The 17809-nt window shown below is 41.4% G+C and overlaps 1 protein-coding gene across 2 annotated transcripts; it reads right to left on the bottom strand.

Moving 5' to 3' along the window:
• Positions 1-1292: 1292 nt before the first annotated feature.
• On the bottom strand, positions 1293-5808 carry klf4 (Kruppel like factor 4). Of its 2 annotated transcripts, XM_085793277.1 has the most exons (5): positions 5474-5808; positions 5143-5254; positions 3564-4449; positions 2784-2954; positions 1293-2416 (listed from the first exon to the last, which is right to left on the bottom strand). In XM_085793277.1, the coding sequence occupies exons 1-5, from the start codon at positions 5476-5478 to the stop codon at positions 2241-2243; spliced, it is 1350 nt and encodes a 449-aa protein (XP_085649403.1). In that variant the 5' UTR covers positions 5479-5808; the 3' UTR covers positions 1293-2240. The 2 variants fall into 2 exon arrangements, with proteins under 2 accessions (XP_085649403.1, XP_085649404.1); XM_085793278.1 differs by lacking the exon at positions 5474-5808 and having other exon boundaries at positions 3564-4447.
• Between the last annotated feature and the right edge of the window lie 12001 nt (positions 5809-17809).

Below are 17809 nucleotides of genomic sequence, written 5' to 3'. Positions count from 1 at the left end.
ACAGAGCTGCTCCACTTAGAATTGTAAATGAGTGAGGTTGAAACTGATTTAACCTGTAGGGGGCAACAGAGACCATAACGTGATTTTACAAACGTCAACACGGAGCTCTGTTTGTCTGCCTGAATACATGTTTACTTGAAAACCACAAAACGGGTCAATATCTCAAAATTTAACAACAAATCAACCAGTACAAGAGTTCAGCCTGTAAAAAATAATTGAAATAAATGAAGTGTTAGAATTCATATAATGACTTGGAAGAATACACAGACTGGCTTAACTTAAAACATGGGCTCTTATTGGAACAAAATCTTACTAAATCACTTTTTTCTGCTGGTTTAAGTTGTGATGTTTTGCTATGTTATGATGTTACCATAGTGCATGGTGGAAATTCATGCAAACAAATACATAGCATGTCTTTTTTTTTTTGGGGGGGGGACATCTTACTGTAAGAATTTGATATAAAATTAGTACATTATCAACACCTTAGCTAAAGTAGTCATTTTGTTTTTTATCAAACTGCAGTTATTTGGACCCACATTGCTGTTTACTGTTTGTAACTCTTAAGATACATTCAAAGATATGCAAATATTAAAGTGTGTTTTTGTATTGAGGCCAGTAGAGTATGCAAATGTTACTGAGTGTGCTTTACCAACAACACTGCTTTGGCCTTTCTTTGATAGTGATCTTTCAGTTGTTGAGTTGATAATCAGAACATAACAGAAGTTAAGTTATTAAGTTCTTGTATGTTATTAAAGTACTGCTAGACCTTTTGTACATACACAAAAAAGCTCCCCCCCCCAAAAAAAAAAGAAAAAGAAAAAAAGACGTATGATCATATAAATCGTACAGCAGAAACATATCATGACACTATCTGACTACAGCATCTTCATGGGTTTTATTCATGTTGTGCACCTGAGAGCTCCAGCACATAGTGGCAGTCAGATTTGGTGTCACCCTTGAATGTCAGCCAGTAACTCAGTTGTCCTTCCCATTCTTCCTGCTGACAGGTGGAAAGAGAACCCCATGGAAACAGGACATTGTAGGTGTGTATTTTCTGAAAATCTTTTTTAACAGCAACATTGTGTTAGTTTGCCTGCGGCAATCCCGTAATTATCAGGGGGGGATACTGTGTGTGAGAGCTGACTGAGCTATTGTTGCCATTTAAATGTGCCTCTCCATTACACTACCAGGGAAATCTACAATTACTGTAACTAATGATGTTCAAGAAAATGTCATTTTTGCTCCAGTAACATTCACTTTTGTTTGTTTGAAGTGAATAAGTATTGTCATGGTTTTCTTATTTCAAATACATTTTATTTTATTATACTGTAAAATACAAAACAATAACAAAGCAATTTTATTTACAAATGTACAAAACTCAAGATTATATTACATATTTAGGCTATAAACAAAACATCTTTGTTCAGAGTTACTCATTCCATACAAAAATATGAATGTCTCATATAAATTATTGCACTTTGCAACTGCAGTGCATTGTAGATTGCCATCACCGTTTCAAAAGTGAAGTGTTCACCTGATTTATGTCAGATTGTGGAAGAGGTTTCCAAGAAACACACAAACAACCATATGGCACTTTTTTCATAGTTTTCACCCATTTGTTTCTTTTCCTTAATCTTTGGTACCTTTTCTTTAAAAATAAAAACCTTCTTCAGAGTCACTGAGCACCATTCTGTATAAATTAACATTGTACCTGAAATTAATGGCATTGCAGGTGAAAGGTGTACATAAATATATATGTATCTATTAATACAGTATTTTGAACAGTGTGTACTTGTTAACGAAGCCTATAATGGCATGTTGCTGGTAGAAGGCCTCTGGAGATGTTTGTCTGTTGCTCCTGGCTTCCCTGACAAAAAATACATTTCCAGTTAAAAGTTGTTGGCACCTGGTCCTCCAAGTTTTGTCGGTTAAATAAGACACATTCCAGTTTGGTCCCTTTCATAAAGGTTTTACAACCCTGACAGAGAGGTCTCGTCAAGTCACCGGCACAATGTGCAAAGACGGGCTCAGTCTTGGGAGAATTTCTGGGCTCTTGAGGGAGTAATGCTTTTTTGCCGTGAACACCACAGCTTGTCTTGTTGCTTGACAACGGCTTGAAGGCAAATTATGGTTTCAAAAAGTGTAGGTCACAACTTCTGTTCAGGGTTGTGATAACATTTCTTGTTTTATTTCAGGAGCCTTCATCCATTGCCATCCAAGTCTGGTCCTCTAACCAAGTCTCATAAGTGTCTCTTCATATGGAGAGCAAGGTGGTCTGACCTTGAGAAGGCCCGGTCGCATTTCTGACACTGGAAAGGCCGGTGGCCGGTGTGTTTCCTGTAGTGGCGTGTGAGCTCGTCCGAACGTGCAAACTTCCAACCGCAGCCCTCCCAGTCGCAGTGGTAAGGCTTCTCCCCTTTGATGGAAACACAATACACACATGGAGCAGTTAGTGCTGGCCCTGAGGTTAAACTGGCCCAACCTTCCCCACCTCCAGGAGAAGAGGTCCATCCTGTCCTGCAGCTACTGTATAAAGGCCAAACTAATCAGGCCTGAGTTTGCATTTGGCAAAGGGATCAGTATCAACCTGTTTCACTGCACCTGTTTAACAACTCCCCTCACCCCCATTCATGGCTCATTAATTAGCTGTGTTTGTACCCAATGTAGAACAGATGTGGTTGTTTGTTATCTTAACGCCGAACAATGAAAACAGCATGAAAATGTGACAAATAGAAATGAAAAAACAACACAAGTTGGCAGAACATTAACACACAGTTACATACCTGTGTGCGTGCGGTGATGGGCTTTGAGATGAGAGCTCTTTGTGTAGGTTTTCCCACAGCCAACATAGTCGCACGTGTGTGTGGCGACTCTCTTTCTCGGCCAGGAGCGCCGACCACGTTTGGGCTTTGGTTCCTCAGGCAAGCACTCACCACTGGAGATCATGAGGGGGTCTGTGGGGCCATAACCATGATTAACATCCCTATGCCTCACCATACTTCCACATGTATACAGAATATTTTAAAACGCTGAACACCTTATCATTTAAAAAATGTTTTTTCTGTTGTAAATTTTAACACGGCCTTGGAAAACTTCATCCCTCTCTTTGAACAATACATGCAGTTTGTAACACAACCAGTATTTCTATTTACTTCTATTTACTACTTTCTATTTACTATGCAAAGTGGCAGACCCAAAACAACGCTGATCTCATGAAAACAGCTGAATCTTGCATCTATTATGTTGTGTGGTTGAAAGAACTTCATGATGAAAAGAGGATTATTTTTGTCATGGGATGTAGCTTTCAAACCATATGATTCACCGGTTTCATAGTATAGGTTATAATTACAAGAGAGAGATGTTTTTAAATACAGTTTGTGGAGTTTGGTGTTAACATTCCTGCTGTCTAATGTGTTGACTGTTAGTCTAGTATCTCGGAGAAGAATTAACAAAATCATAGTAAAGTTTTTTTTTTTTTTTTTTTTTACATATTTCATTAACTGAATTCAGTAGTCAGAGAGAATTAAGAAATAATAAAGTATATCAAAGAAATGAGCTCTTACCTTGGTACTGCATGGAGGATGGCTGGGGGTAGGAGGTGTAGCCCTGTGGGGAGCTATGGTGGTATCCCTGGGGAGGTAGAGGGATCTGAGAGTGGGGATGCCCCAACACCTGGTGCTCCCGGCTCAGTGGATGATCTGGGGAGAGGGAGGAGGACGAGGATAACCTGCTGCCCGCCATAGACCGCCCTCCGCCAGGGAACCCGTGTAGATCCAAGTGGCCCGGGCGCTGCTGCTGGCTCGCCCGGCCCTGGGAGTTCACCCCCGCAGCCAAGTGTAAGTCTATGGGCTGTGAGATGGTGCAGTTGCCGGGGTTCTCCTGCTTTATCCTGTGGCACGTAAAGGTAGGCGAGGAACGTGAAGGAGTCGGGTCTGACACAGCGTTAACGCAGGCTTTGCTTACGTTAACGCCTTGGCTGTATTCTCCCATGTCCATTGTTGTCTTGACCACAAATTTGCCATGGAGGCTGGTGGGGTGGAGGTATGCCGGGTCCAACTCGGGTCTCATGAGCTCTGCCACAAAGCCTCCAGAGGGCGAAACGTCACTTATATCTGGGATGGTGTAGAGCAGCTCACTGGCAGTGCCCTGAGGCGAGGGGAGGGGGTAGGATGAGGAGAAAGACCCAGGGGAAGGAGACAAGGAATGGCCAGAGGTGCACGCCATGGCCTCCTCCTGCTGTTGCTGCTGCTGCTGCTGTTGTTGTTGCTGCTGTTGAAGTATAGAGTTGGACAGAATAAAGTCGTAGTCCAAGTCCAGGTCTGGCTCTGTGTCTTTCTTGGACATGCTGGGGCTTGTTGTGCTGGTGGCAGTGGGATGGTCTGGGTCAGGGCAGTTGCTTCCGGTTGGCACACTGGGTCTCTTAAGATGGGACAACTCCTCCTTCCATCTCTAAAAGGAAAGTTACAGAGCCATTAATGTCAGCACAAGAAGCAGGCTTGCTTGCTTTGTGTCATGTTATTGTTCATGAGGCGCAGACAGTATAGGCAAGAAATATCACACTTGTCCTACTTAGAGAATAGTGCTTGTTTTTTTTTCAATACTTCAAACAGACCTGGATCTACAGCACAATGCAGAGTGTGACAGCTCAGCTACAGAGCTATGTCTGGTGTAGCAAGTGTCCTTGGCACAGAGCACTTCCTAGAATACAGATTTCCCATGTATTCATAGTGAAACTGCACTAGAAAGCACTAGGAGTGGCTGACAGTGGTTAAGTAAACACATGCCATGTAGAAAATGAACAGGCTCAGAGTGGCACTCCAGTAAATCCATGTGGACTCTATAGAGCAGCAAAGCACTTATTCTGATTGGAAATCAGTGTGTTTTTTTCCCCTGGAGTTTAAAAAATCCTATGCAAACCTTATGCTCACGCCCCAGTGCAGCGTGGTGTCACGCCGCGTCTGTGCACATAATAACACACTAGCAAACAGCTCACATTGTGAATGAACTACACAGGCTACGTACATATCAAAACCCCACACCAACCCCACCTCCCTCCTCCTCCACCTCCACCACCACCAGAGATCCTGCTTGATGCCCATGGCTTATTTGGCATGCAATAACAAGTGACCGCGGGCTACTCACTAAATTGGCACTTCCTATGGATTTGCTCTTGACAGTGGGGCCGCTGGCAAACGTGGATATGGATGGCAGAAGAGTCCCACCTAAAGCCATCTCGACGTCATTTGGAGGCTGCCTGGAAATTAAAACAGAGAAGGAGAAGAAAAAAGCGTAAATCCTCGTGGAGTCACTCACATCCCGGCCGGAGCCGCGGAGCGCAGCAAAGCCAAGCAGAGCAGAGGAGAGCAGAGCAGAGCAGAGCAGAGCGCAGCGCAGCGCAGCGCAGCAGCCCCGTCGTTATAAGTCCACAAGTAGGCTACAGATGTTGTCATTAAAAGTTTGTCATGGTCCACACCTCATCAGTGAGAATCGGGATGTGGAGTCCTGTTGTCGGCTGCTCGTCGCTGTCACTGCACTGTCTTTTTTCTCTCTCTCTCTTCTTGTTAAATATCCCCGCGTTTAAAGTTTCTGCTCCGCGTCTTGCGCTATACCAGCGTCCAGGACATGTTGGGTGCGCCGGGTGGAAGCAGCCAGACTGACTGACTGACTGACTGACTGACAAACTGACTGACAAACTGACTGACTTTTTAGTGCTAAAGCGAGGATATATTGCTTTTAACGGGATGGCAGAGAGGCGACGGGCTGGGGGGGAATCCCTCGCGCGCCTGTTGCCATGCAGGGACCGGCAGCAGCCTGAAACTGAACAAAAACCCGCGTGAGAGGTATCCTTAAATTACTTGGACACACCCTCGACGTTGCCTGGCAACAACGCGGAAAACATCACGTGGGGGGAGGGTGAGTAGAGAGAGCGAGAGAGGAAAGAAGACAGGGAGAGCGAGAGCGAGAAAAAAAGAGAGGGAGAGAGAGAGAGAGAGGGCGAGAGAGGTTTGTTTGTATTCATAGCAACGGCACCTATCCTTACTGCTGCTGCTGCTCCTGTGAAATGTGGGTGAGGGACGTGGGAAAGGCAGGTGACTCTTATTTCATTATGTCTGCAGGGTCACCTGCAGGAAGGCAAGGCAATATTTGTATAGCCCATTTTTACAAACAGTTTGTCTCAAAGGGCTTTACATGGCATCATAACATCATAACAACATCCTCTGCCCTTAGACCCTCGCATAAAAAAAAAAAACAATTAGCCTTTAAAACTCACTTTTAAAACCTACATGAGGCAAGACTGGATCTGCCGCTTGGGTTGCCCCGGGGCAGTCATTTGTTGTTGGACCCCTTTTAACCCCCAATCTACATTATTTACCCAAACACTTGAAAAACAACCACATTTGATTCATTGATTAGTTGAGTGACATTCTTAAGGTTAAGCATTCACTTTTACCAGCTTCTCAACATTAATTGGCACTTTTCTATGGCTTTTTAAGTAAACTCAACATTTTTGGATTCCTGTTAAAGAATGAAAGTGATTTGAATATATCAAACTTGCAAGTAAACAATAAATCAGTTATTCATCAAAATAGCCTAATTATTGTTGATTTGATGAAACACGATTTCACAACAAATGACCACAACATAAACTAATTCCAACTAAAAGGCCACAGGATAGAGGATAAAGTCTGTCAGAGCTGATTTTCTACCTCCGTGATGTACATTTCTAACAATTAATCAAATTACGTTGACCTAAGTGATATCAGGGTCAGACTGGAGACTGGAGCAATTGCAGATTGATAACCCAACCTTGAGTAAAGGTATTATCAGTTTAATGTGCTCCAAATATTAATATAAAAGTATGTTATGCGGTAGAGAGGACCCACTTTAATGTATTATAATAATGTACTCTAATGTATTAACACTGATGTATCAATGTGTAAGCAGCCTTTTACTGTTGTAGTTGTTCACTTTCATAAACAATTACTGTATAGTTGGGTGATTTCCAACCAGAGTTCAGGCTCCACCTGAGGGTCGCAAGAGCATCTGAGCAGTTATGAAAATAAAACAAAAAGTTCTGACACACACATTTGTACTAATATTATGGACTTTTCTGTGAAATATTAGATAGTTTCACCTGATGAGGTCTCAAACAATTGTTTAATGTCTCTTTTTGTTGTTTCTGTGGTTGGACAGCTAATAACTCACAGACATCTGTAACACGATGGGGGCCCCAACAAAACATTGTTTTTTATAAACAACAGTCACAAGCCAAACGGTGTCGGAAAATCATGTTTTCATCTGTAAAAATGAATTGTGGGAGGAGTAGCCAATCACAACATATGCATGTACTTGAAACATATATTTCATTTTAATTAATTTCTGTTGTTTTTGCTTTAATGATTTGTCATAGTGAAATGTGTGTTTTGCATTCAGAACAAGTAGCCTATTTGTCTGAATTATATATACAGTGATACTGTGGTAAATTCACAAATTCTCAGTGATCATTAATCTTAATGATCTCAATTTTCCAAATTGTGGCCACTACCATTAAAGTCCCACGAACACCATATACAGCAGTCTGTAGCCTACTGGTAAAATGCTGTATGGGAAATAGATTTCCTGGGAACATTAAATTGCTCAGACCTGTTCAGTGTCGAGTTTGAGTTGGGTTCAGGCAGTGTTTGCTCAGAGCTAGCAAGCTAAAACAAACCTCTCTATCCAACATAATTGACTAAATGACACATTGACTCAAGAGTTCAGTGCAAGAGCAAACAAAGCGCTTGCTGCTGATCCTGCTGCATCAGGATCTTGTCCGTTAGGCAAGTCAACAAACACGTTGTCACTCCAGCAGGACACATACACAGTAAGTGTCTGTTGGTGTCTTCATTCAAGCTTTTTCAATTGCATGCGCGGTGCTCTTGCTTGGGCAAACAAAAACTGGTTGAAAAAATAGAAGCTACAATAGCATGTGAACTTTGTGAAGAGAACACATATCCTGTTTGACCAATGATTTATTATTCCACATGAAACGCTTAATATGTCTGCAAACACTCATAAATATTGCCAACTTAGATCTGCAGTTGGGTGCTGAGGTCCGATGGCTTTTAAACTACAGTGTTTGCACTACGTCCCTTGTACTTGAAGACCTGCTTCCTTCAGCAGGTAGAGACACAATGGGAGCTATGTCATTATAGTCATTATAGCCATATTCTTTATGGCTGGAGATAATGGTTTTGAAAATGATCCGGAAAACAAAGGCTTGACTTTGACAACTGAGGTGCTTTGCATTGCCATAATGACAGAGCAAGGAGGAAAAGAGGAAAGAGATAAAGGAAGAGAAGATGACACCACTGTGTGCTTTTCCTGACACAATGAAGTCATGGTGATTTAGTAACTCACACCACACACTTGTATGGAATATTTTAATGCAACACTAGTATTAAATGTATGCAGTGCCAGAGATACGAACAAGCAAACTGCAATGCCCTGCCCATGATGAATCACTTAATCTGTAAATGCACTTCCAGATTTTGAAAATCTACAAAAACTCCATGACTCGGATGTGGAGAGACTGAGGTAATGTTATTGTATCGACAAGTATAACTGTTGAGTGTTAACTTGACACTTCAGAAGGGTAATATTTTCCTCTCATTAACGTCAACAAGTGTCCTGATAATGTTGTTTCTGCGCTCTTATTAGCGTAGGGCCAGTACGGATGTCGTGACACCTTCCCCGAAGAAGCACCTACAAAACAGTTGCTGTTTTAAAGATGAGCTCAGGTGTTGTTCTTGGCTGCGCCGAGCGTGTCGACCGATCAGACATAGGGTATTTTCAAAATAGCCATGGTACAGCTGACATAATCATTGGTTATGCTAATATTCAAATAAAGATCAAACACAGTTGATAATCCAGTCACACGGTTGTGAACATTGATATTATGTAAATAGAGTGTGAATAGCCAAATAACTGGTGCACAACTCTTTGAGTGCTCTGGATTTCCACCCCTGGTGTGTGTGTGTGTGTGTATGTATGTGTGTGTGTGTGTGTGTGTGTGTGTGTGTGACTGACATGGTTTCCACCGGTGTCCCCCAATCAAGTTCCCCCTCCTGGAAAGCACCCAAGTGAATATGAGTACCATCTGATCATAACTCCAGATATTGAGGTTTGCAGTGCTCTCTTCCAGATGCTGTTCAGTAATTAAAAAATAGCTTTCATTCTTTCCTTAATTCTTGAAAGTTGAGTCGAGGTTTTTTTTTTTTCTTTCATTCTCAGTGCTGCACTTCCCCTCCACTCCACTTCACATTAGTTCTAATACAATTATACATGGAGAAGCTTTCTGCTTTTTCACCCGCTGCAAAGCCAAAGGACCCGATGAGGAGCTCAGGCAGCGTGGCACCGACTGTAAGGCTAACTGTAATGATTATTCCCTCTGGCGCTGAAGGGTTTAAGGCTAGGAGAGCGATGTTTTTAGCTCAGAGTCATTATTCCCAGAATCTCGGAATGAATTAGAAGACTTCTCCGGAACTGCACAAAAAAAGCACATCATAAAGTCTCATTATTGCCATATGTCATACTCATGAAAAACAATAATCATGAATACCATACAGCTGATCAGGTATTGGAATCCCTCAATGGAGTGCAATATAAATGGATCCTTATTATTGTGTTTTTATGTTTCTTCAAGCCTGTGTGTCAGATATTTAAAATAATCTTATGGGATTCACCTTAAAAAAGCGTTAGGTACTTGTAAGGTTGCAATTAATGATTACTTTTGTTATTAATTAATTGTTAGTCTAGCAAAGGGCAAGAAAACGTGTGAAGGTTTTTTTTAATATAAAAAATAAACACTTAACTTTGACACATAGCAGAAAATAGATGTAAACAAAAACAATTTCAGAAGTTATTTGTGTTTGAAAAGTGACTGATACAATGAATTGATAATGAACGTTTCCTATTAACGTAATGTAGGTGTTTTATATACAGTATATATATATATATATATATATATATATATATATATATATATTATATATTTTGATAGTGAATACATCAGTAAAATGTTCAAAGAATCAATCCAACCAAAACCACTGCACTTGGTTAAGGTCAGGTCTGGTGTAATAAATCATGATCTTTCCCTAACCTCGTATTGCGTGTCGCTTAAACTGAATAACAGACTGGACTCTGGGTGTGAACCCCGTTCTCTGTTGTGGACCATGCCCACCCTGCATGTGAATCAGCTGCCATTAATAATTATAGTGCCTCATTCCGTCATTCATTCATTCAAAAAAATGCCTCATAGAATAATCGAACCAGCGGTTACATTTCCTGATAAATGAATTTGCTGTTGCACTAAAGTTATACATATAAATTCTAGGAGTCAGGGTTACACAGTGACACAATTTGGTTATAGCCATTTTTGCTATAAAACTATTCTGTATTTGTCTTCCATAAGGAATCTACGTTAACAGATGGGGCTGGTTGACAGTTCTGTTGTGTGATGTTATGCATATGGATGAGGGCTGAGTCAGTGGGGGCTGTTTGTTTGGACAATCCCAGCCAAGCTTTTATAGCTGGACAGGCCAGGCTGGGATGCAACGCACCAACCAACGCTGAGCTTTTATCACATCGTATAATTTGGTGGTTGGTTTCGACTGGGGAGGGAAAATGTGGTTGAGGGATAAGGTGGTCTTGGTCATGTCGCAGGGCTCATGTAAAGGGAATTGGGTTTTGAAGTGAAAGCAGAGGGAAGAAGAAGAAATAAGCAAGAAACAGACTGAGAGTGGAGAGAGAGCTCCTGCCGGGCGGCAGGCTGTCCAGCCTTTGCCTGCCCTGGGATTCCTCGGCAGCCTTAAATATGCCAGTTATTTTTAACCGGTGACGTAACATCGCCCAGCGCCAGCCCCCTCTGTTACAATATTTCCTTTCTGTCAGGAGGGGAAATGGAGGGGAGCCACACTTCCTGGTCACATGATGCAAGTGAGACAGCCGAATAAGAGACATACAACAGGGGAAGTGGGGAAGAGCGAATTGGAGGGAGGAGAGAGAGCTTGGTAGGGTGCCTCATACCCACACCAGTCCAGATATTCACTCAGCTACTCCCTCCACTAAAATTTAACCCTCTCAGCTGGCCAGATGAGGCGTCAGATGAGGCAGTCTGCTTTAATCAAACACTCAGACGTCAGAAGCCAAAATAGCGGAGCAGAGATTGGTGTTCGTGAGCTGCGGAGGAAATGAGAGTGTGGGTACAGCACATCGGCAGACAGGAGGGTGGGGGGGAGGGCCCTGTGACGTCAGGCAAGGGACCCGCCAGGATTAGAAGCCTCTAAAAAGAAAAGGCCTGGGACTGGATTGCCAGAGCTGGAGAGAATGTGTCTCTCTGTCTGTCTGACATGGGAGAATCAGGGACTTCCCATGAGCTCACCTTGTTGACATACAGAGAACTTGGACTGGCTTATGTCTCAATCTGCACTAACCTTACTGAGCAGCAAAATCAGTACCAGCCTCACGTCATAAACTGTATTTTGTGACTGATTTTTATCGTTTCACATCCACAATGGAAACTTCACCTAAGTGGATTAGCATGAAGACTAACATGGTGTTAGCCTTGATTTAATTCAAATGTAATACTTGGCTAATAGATGCACTAAAAGTCACTGGGTCAAAATAAGACAGACTATGATTGTGAACTGTTGTGATCTTGGTTTTATCTTATGTTTGTTACAGATTGTGTTTTTCACAACATTTAAATGTGAAACAGTTTGATGGTAAAACTTTACTTGTTGTCGCTAACACTGGATCCAACCCATTGGTCTTGGTCTTTGCTTGGTGGCCCAGTGGTTTTAGTGGGTGCTGAGTAAAGTGAAGCCACTATTGTGTCGGTGCTTTATTCAGTCAAGCTGATCTTTGACTCAGTCTTTTCTTCAAGTGTGATGTGTAAAAAAACTTTGCATGTCATTGCTATGAAACGAGCTGCGGTTGACAGAAAGAATAAGGATCTGCATGTTGGGATGATTCAGATCTTTGAGCCCCATGACGAAATAGCAAGCAAATCAAAGCAATTCTTGAGGGAAACATATCTGAATCCACTGAATGTGAAATAATGCTTTTGTAATACTCTGACTAATAATAACAAACTTACTTTGAATTAAATCCAGCTTTTGTTGTGTGTATTGGGTTTAGGAAAAAGAATCCAAAGATTGAGAAACTGTTGATTTTGAGCTGAGCATTCAATTACTGGACCCCTCAAACTAATGTTTCATGCTTCATACCTACTTATTGTTTCATTCAAACATGGTTCACTGTCCAAATGGTTGAGCCGTCTGCATAAATAAATCAGTGTCCTTGACAGAATAGGTCCTGTGTATACTATTTATCCCCGGGGTCTCCACAGCATAATGTAAACATGGAAAAGAGTTTAGATTCCAGCAGATCTTTCTTACATACACTGCTTCAAAAATGGGTCATTTAAGGTTGAATACCAGTCTGCTGCATCTGTCAGCTATAAAGGCATTCTGGCAATCAGCACTTTGATAGGAGTTTTCAGACGCAATAGGAGACAATTAACTGAGATCCACAGAGGCCAAGTCATCTGTGCCTGAGCTGCAGGTGCAGGATAGAAAAAAATCATACGTAAATGGAACAAACTCCAAAGACATCATGACAACATGTGGTGAAAGAAAAACAAGAATCACATTCACAAGCTGAAGCTGACCAACTCTGTCGGACATTTAGAGTACATTGTTCCATACGGTTCAGCTAATCAGCAACTTGATGGGACCCACAGATTTAGCCGTGCAGAGGTAGTTACCTTTCATAATATGTTTCCATTATTATGCCCACCCTTGTGTCTGTGGCGTATAAAGTATATTCCATCTCATTTAAAACGAAGCCTTTCAGTCACACTTATAACCATAAAAGCCGAGTGTACAGGCTGTAACCAAGACCACATCTTTACAGTGTTAGAGAGGTTCCTATAGAAACGTATATGAGCATTAAAGTTTTTTATTTCTCTGTATGAGTCTGTAACCGACCCCTGCTACACAGCAATTATGGCAATCAGGATTTTTAAACCGTCAAGAGCGCTCTGGCATGGAGTCAGAGGCAGCTAATAAGTCGTCTATCCTCTTCGATGCACGGCTGTTTAACCATGGCTGTCAGATTTTCACAACACTTGATGAAATCTTTATGTTCATGGACGTTGGAATTTGAGATGCAATGTGATAGAGGCTCAGGGGTTCGGTGACATCGACGTGTAGCCCAGAGTTTGTGATTTACAAGGCTTTGAACCTTGTCTCGTTGCACTTGGAATTTTTCGCATCTGTAATGTGTATTTCGAGCTCTCTGACAGATTTAGCCGAAGCCCAAATACTTTAAATGGATAGCTTTTTCAGTTAAAACTACCAAATAGCCAACGACACTGATGATCTCCAGACTGGCTGAACACCAATGAGTGGAGGCGTGCAGATTAAGTGTTTGGCATTATAATATGCTGAAATTCATGTGGTAATTGTTGTCAGATTTCAGGGTAGTAGGCCTCTGCGTTCCTGAGAAGGTGTGGACTCTCCTGTTTTCCCAGAGGGAGCATTTGGGAATGTGTGACCTTTTCCATGGATCGTCGTCTTTCAGACCCTGGACTGACTCTCTGAAAACATGCCTGCCATCGGTACAGCCACTCAGAGATGTGAAGTGACAGTATTAATCCTACAAATCAGCACGTAGGCGCTACAGGATGATCCATGGTTTATAGGAAAGAGGAGTCAGTCTTGTTCGGAAACTCCTGGCCCTAGAACCAGGGAACTCCTACTCAATTTGATATGCAATATGAGAAGAAAAACTTAAATGTCACCATGTTCTCCAGACCTCCCTAAATGAAAATTTAAAGCATAAACAAACTTGTTTCTTGCTTGTTTTCCAAGCATTTCATTTTCCAGCAAACACTGAGATCCAAAAGTCTTTATACTGTATATACAGTAGAATTTAGATACGTTGATATGCATATAGGCTGCAACTACCCATCCAAAGTTTAAGAACATTTCCACTGAAATTCACTACTGTAATGTCTCAGTGCTCAGCATATATACATATACATATATATCACCAGCGATAATCAGCAAAACTTTTATGGCAACATTTTGGAGGCAAGTCCCCAAATCAAATCAGAAATGGCACGTTGTGGTAACCTTAATCAAACTACAAATCATTTCAGACTGATTCTCCCGCTGGAACGCTGAGGAAAGAACAATACTTGACAGGCTCAATTTAAGTGATAGTTTCTCCAGTCTGACGTTTTATTGACATCATGCTGAGTCTAATTGAGGAGGGGGGTTTCAGTAACCCAAACCAGATGGGCCACCAGCTCATGAACTAACACCCCCCCTCCTCCACTCTCTCTCTCTCCTGTCTGTTTCCCTCACTGCTCGCTCTCTCTCTCCTTCTCTTACACTCACAGACCTGTTTTGGCTCAATGAAATACTTAACTATGAAATAAAATGTCATTAAATGGCCCTTTTTGGTAGAATTTATATCAATTGTAAGAATTTGATACTATGCCATTTATCATAAAGACACTTGAAGCTGGCAAGGTAACATAAGTGGTAACAGTATTATGCTTGCATGTTGAATTGGATGGATTTTATATCAACCTTTCTTTTTGGGACAGCTGAGATAAACTAATGAAACCCCTTGAAGGAAAAAACTTGACATAATGGGAAATACGCTTGTTTGCCTTCTTGCCAGGAGTGAGATGAAAAGAGTGATACTACATACTATGTAGCTGGAGCCAGCAGTCATTAACTTAGCTAAGATGCTAACTGGCTGGAAAAGACAGGACACAGGGGGAAACAGTTAGCCTGGCTCTGTAAGGTACAGAAACTACCTACTAGCACCTCTAATTAACACATTATTTCTCTTTTGGTGTAATCCGTACAAAAACTGAAGTGTAAAAATAACAATTTGCCATTTTATGGTGGGTTATGATTCAGACTATTTCTTGGCCAGGGCCAGTGAAGCAAATGAGACATAATGTGTTAATTTGTGCACGTTAGACTTTCTTGCCCAGTAGATGGATTTTGTTGCATTTGGACAGAGCCACACTAGCTGTTTCCTCCTGTTAGCTTGCTCTTGTCTGCTATGCTTAAGATACCTGCTGAGGTTAATGTGCAGATATTTGAAATGTCTCAATCCCCTTTTGCCAAGAAAATAAGTAAGAATAGCTCCCCAAAATGTCCAACTACTGATTTGAGCCCAAAGAGAAGTTCAAATAGGCTATTGAACATCAACTTGACACACACATGTGCACACAGTCACAGAGAGTGAGAGAACACTACTACGCAGGCTGTTCATTAGACACATGGATTTAATGACTCTGAAAAGAAAATTGGCTGTTAGAAGTGAACTAAATTAGTAGGTTCACATGGATTTCTCCAGAACCAAAATGGGAAATTTGCCACATCAGCAAAAAACTCTCTCATGCGGACATTTTTGAAAAGACATCAGAGACTGTCTCATTTCATACCAACTGCAATAGTGCACCATGCGTTAAAGCAGTAAAACCAACTGTAAATGACATCCATAATGCAGCTTATACAGCAATCAAACAGGCTACAGTTTAAAAAAAAAAAAAAAAGATAATAAAAAAAAACTGAGAAGTTCTTCAGAATTAAATTAGGATTTCCTTGGCTAAACCTTACACATAAATGGCAATAAACCTTACAAAAGCATGGTAATGATTAAAGCTTGGCCATCAGTGGAAAAACATGTAAGTCTGTTTTAGCTCTCTGAATAGAGTTCTTGTTGCACACAGATTTCATTGATCTTTGGTGGGAAACTTTGTAAATTATGTTAAGATGGCCTGTATACAAGAAAGAAAGTGAGTTTTATTCTTAATACAGGTACTGCAACAAGAAAGCATAAATCAAGCTGGAGCTGATGTTATATGATCAGCACTTGATCCTGGTTACATCAGTCTTCTCATGTTTCAGCTACTGGCACAGCAACACTGTTATATGTACACGGTACTCACAGAAACAGGGCGTTAGAGCTTTGGGATAACAGTTTACGTTTACTAGAATAACTAGTTTTTAATAGCATCAACACCAATCAAGTTCACTCTTGGGCTCAGATTAATAAAACCACAAATTCCCGTTGTTGTGACTTCCCATTTCCATTGAATTGTTTGCTTATGGAGACAGTATTCTCACTCGAGGTCTGGCTGTCACCTGGTTTATTTGCCATTGGAGGATATTGTTAGCCATGTCATTCTCAAGGTACACAAAAGCAAAAACTTGTGGAATCGGTGCCGAAAGATGTCAGTCAAAAGGTGGGTAATTACATGCCATAGAATATGATACATTTCAGGTCAGGGTTCATGGTGATATAGTAAATGAGAGGGTGAAAAATTTTCTGACATGTTTTTGTCAGTCATTGCATCCATAAGCTGCAATTATAATTTGCTGCAAAACTCCCATTCTGCGTGTGTCAACACGTCAAATTGGAACCTCAGGAGATGGCATTGTCTTTCATGAATGCTTTCATGTGCTGGAAGATTCAAATGTGGTAATTTGGATGACTATCTTGAAACACATCTAACTTTTTCTGACTTTAATATAATATGATGATCTTGTGTGCTTTTCCAACAATACCTCAAGCCACCAGACTTTTTTAAAAAAGAACCGTGTGACTCACACAGCGGTTGTGTTTCTAACTGTGTGACCTCGTTGCCCTGCGTTGGTTTATAGACCTTACAGCCAGAGTGGATGCTCTCCAGCTTGTTGACGGTGTGTGTGTGTGGACTTGTTCCATTACCACACAATGCCAACCTACAGTATGTATGCCTGCTCACATACATGGCAGACGTGAGCTAGCGACATCTGTTACAGGGAAAATGTGATGCGGGACACTGTGCGGTGGTGAAATGTCGACATATTACGGAACTTCAAAAAAAAAGTCAGCAAGACACGGCCATGCAAATGCCATTTAAGCATATGCACACACATGCTCTCACACACCTCCACTCTGTATGCTGAGGGGAAAAGTACAACTTTTTGTTTGTGTTGGAGGTTTCGGCACCAGTGTCACCACATTCACATACAGCAAGAAAAAGTCATCTTGCTATTTAAAGCCGCAGCCACCGCTGACAATAAAGGACTTATTCAGCTGGTGTTTGTACTTTCTTGTTAAATAAGTCAGGGCCTCCTTCCTGCATAGAACAAACAAGTGCATGAGCTGGCTCCACAGTCCACAGGATGACATGGGTGGAAGGACAATCAACGGTGTGTTGTGACTGTGTGTTGGTGTGTAGGTGTCGTTAGGACCAAACAGTCAAACTGTGTCTGCGCTCACACATACCCAGGAGCTATGAGTATCTTCATTTCCTCATTCTACACACATGTATAGCTGTGCGTGCCTAATAGAGACGTGAATGGAGGAACAGTACATTGTATACATTAGAAGATATGGTTTCCTGTGTCAGTTTCAGCTGGGAAACACTGGAGGGAGGACTATTTTTAGAGCAACTCACCTCTGTTTCCCACTGGTGTCAGGGCTGTCCCAGAGGATTTTGAATAACTGGCCATGATACAAAAATAATCCCACAAACAACTTATTTATAGTTTATTTACAGCTGGAGGATCTCCTGAAATATTTCATGGTTATTCAAAGCATTAAATTTACAGGGTATTAAAACATATTTTCTTACTTTTTGTTGGTCTTATTATTATTTAAATGGTTTTGGACATGTTTCTATTCCAGATTCTACTCACCATGTTATTTGTTCAGAAGTTGGTCTACATTCATCCTAGCTTATTTCCAC

The sequence above is a fragment of the Trachurus japonicus genome, chromosome 12, assembly GCF_045865225.1.
Source record: "Trachurus japonicus isolate A0001 chromosome 12, Traja_1.0".
In the NCBI taxonomy this organism is placed as follows: Eukaryota; Metazoa; Chordata; class Actinopteri; order Carangiformes; family Carangidae; genus Trachurus; species Trachurus japonicus.
The sequence above is the reverse complement of the archived record's forward strand: the minus strand, read 5'-3'. Positions and strand labels throughout refer to the sequence as shown.

Coding starts and splice junctions, on each gene's coding strand:
- klf4 (XM_085793277.1), bottom strand. Junction 4,450..5,142: donor CCATAGGAAGTGCCAATTTA/GTGAGTAGCCCG, acceptor CTTTCCTTTTAG/AGATGGAAGGAGGAGTTGTC. Junction 2,955..3,563: donor ATCCTCCATGCAGTACCAAG/GTAAGAGCTCAT, acceptor ATGGCCCCACAG/ACCCCCTCATGATCTCCAGT.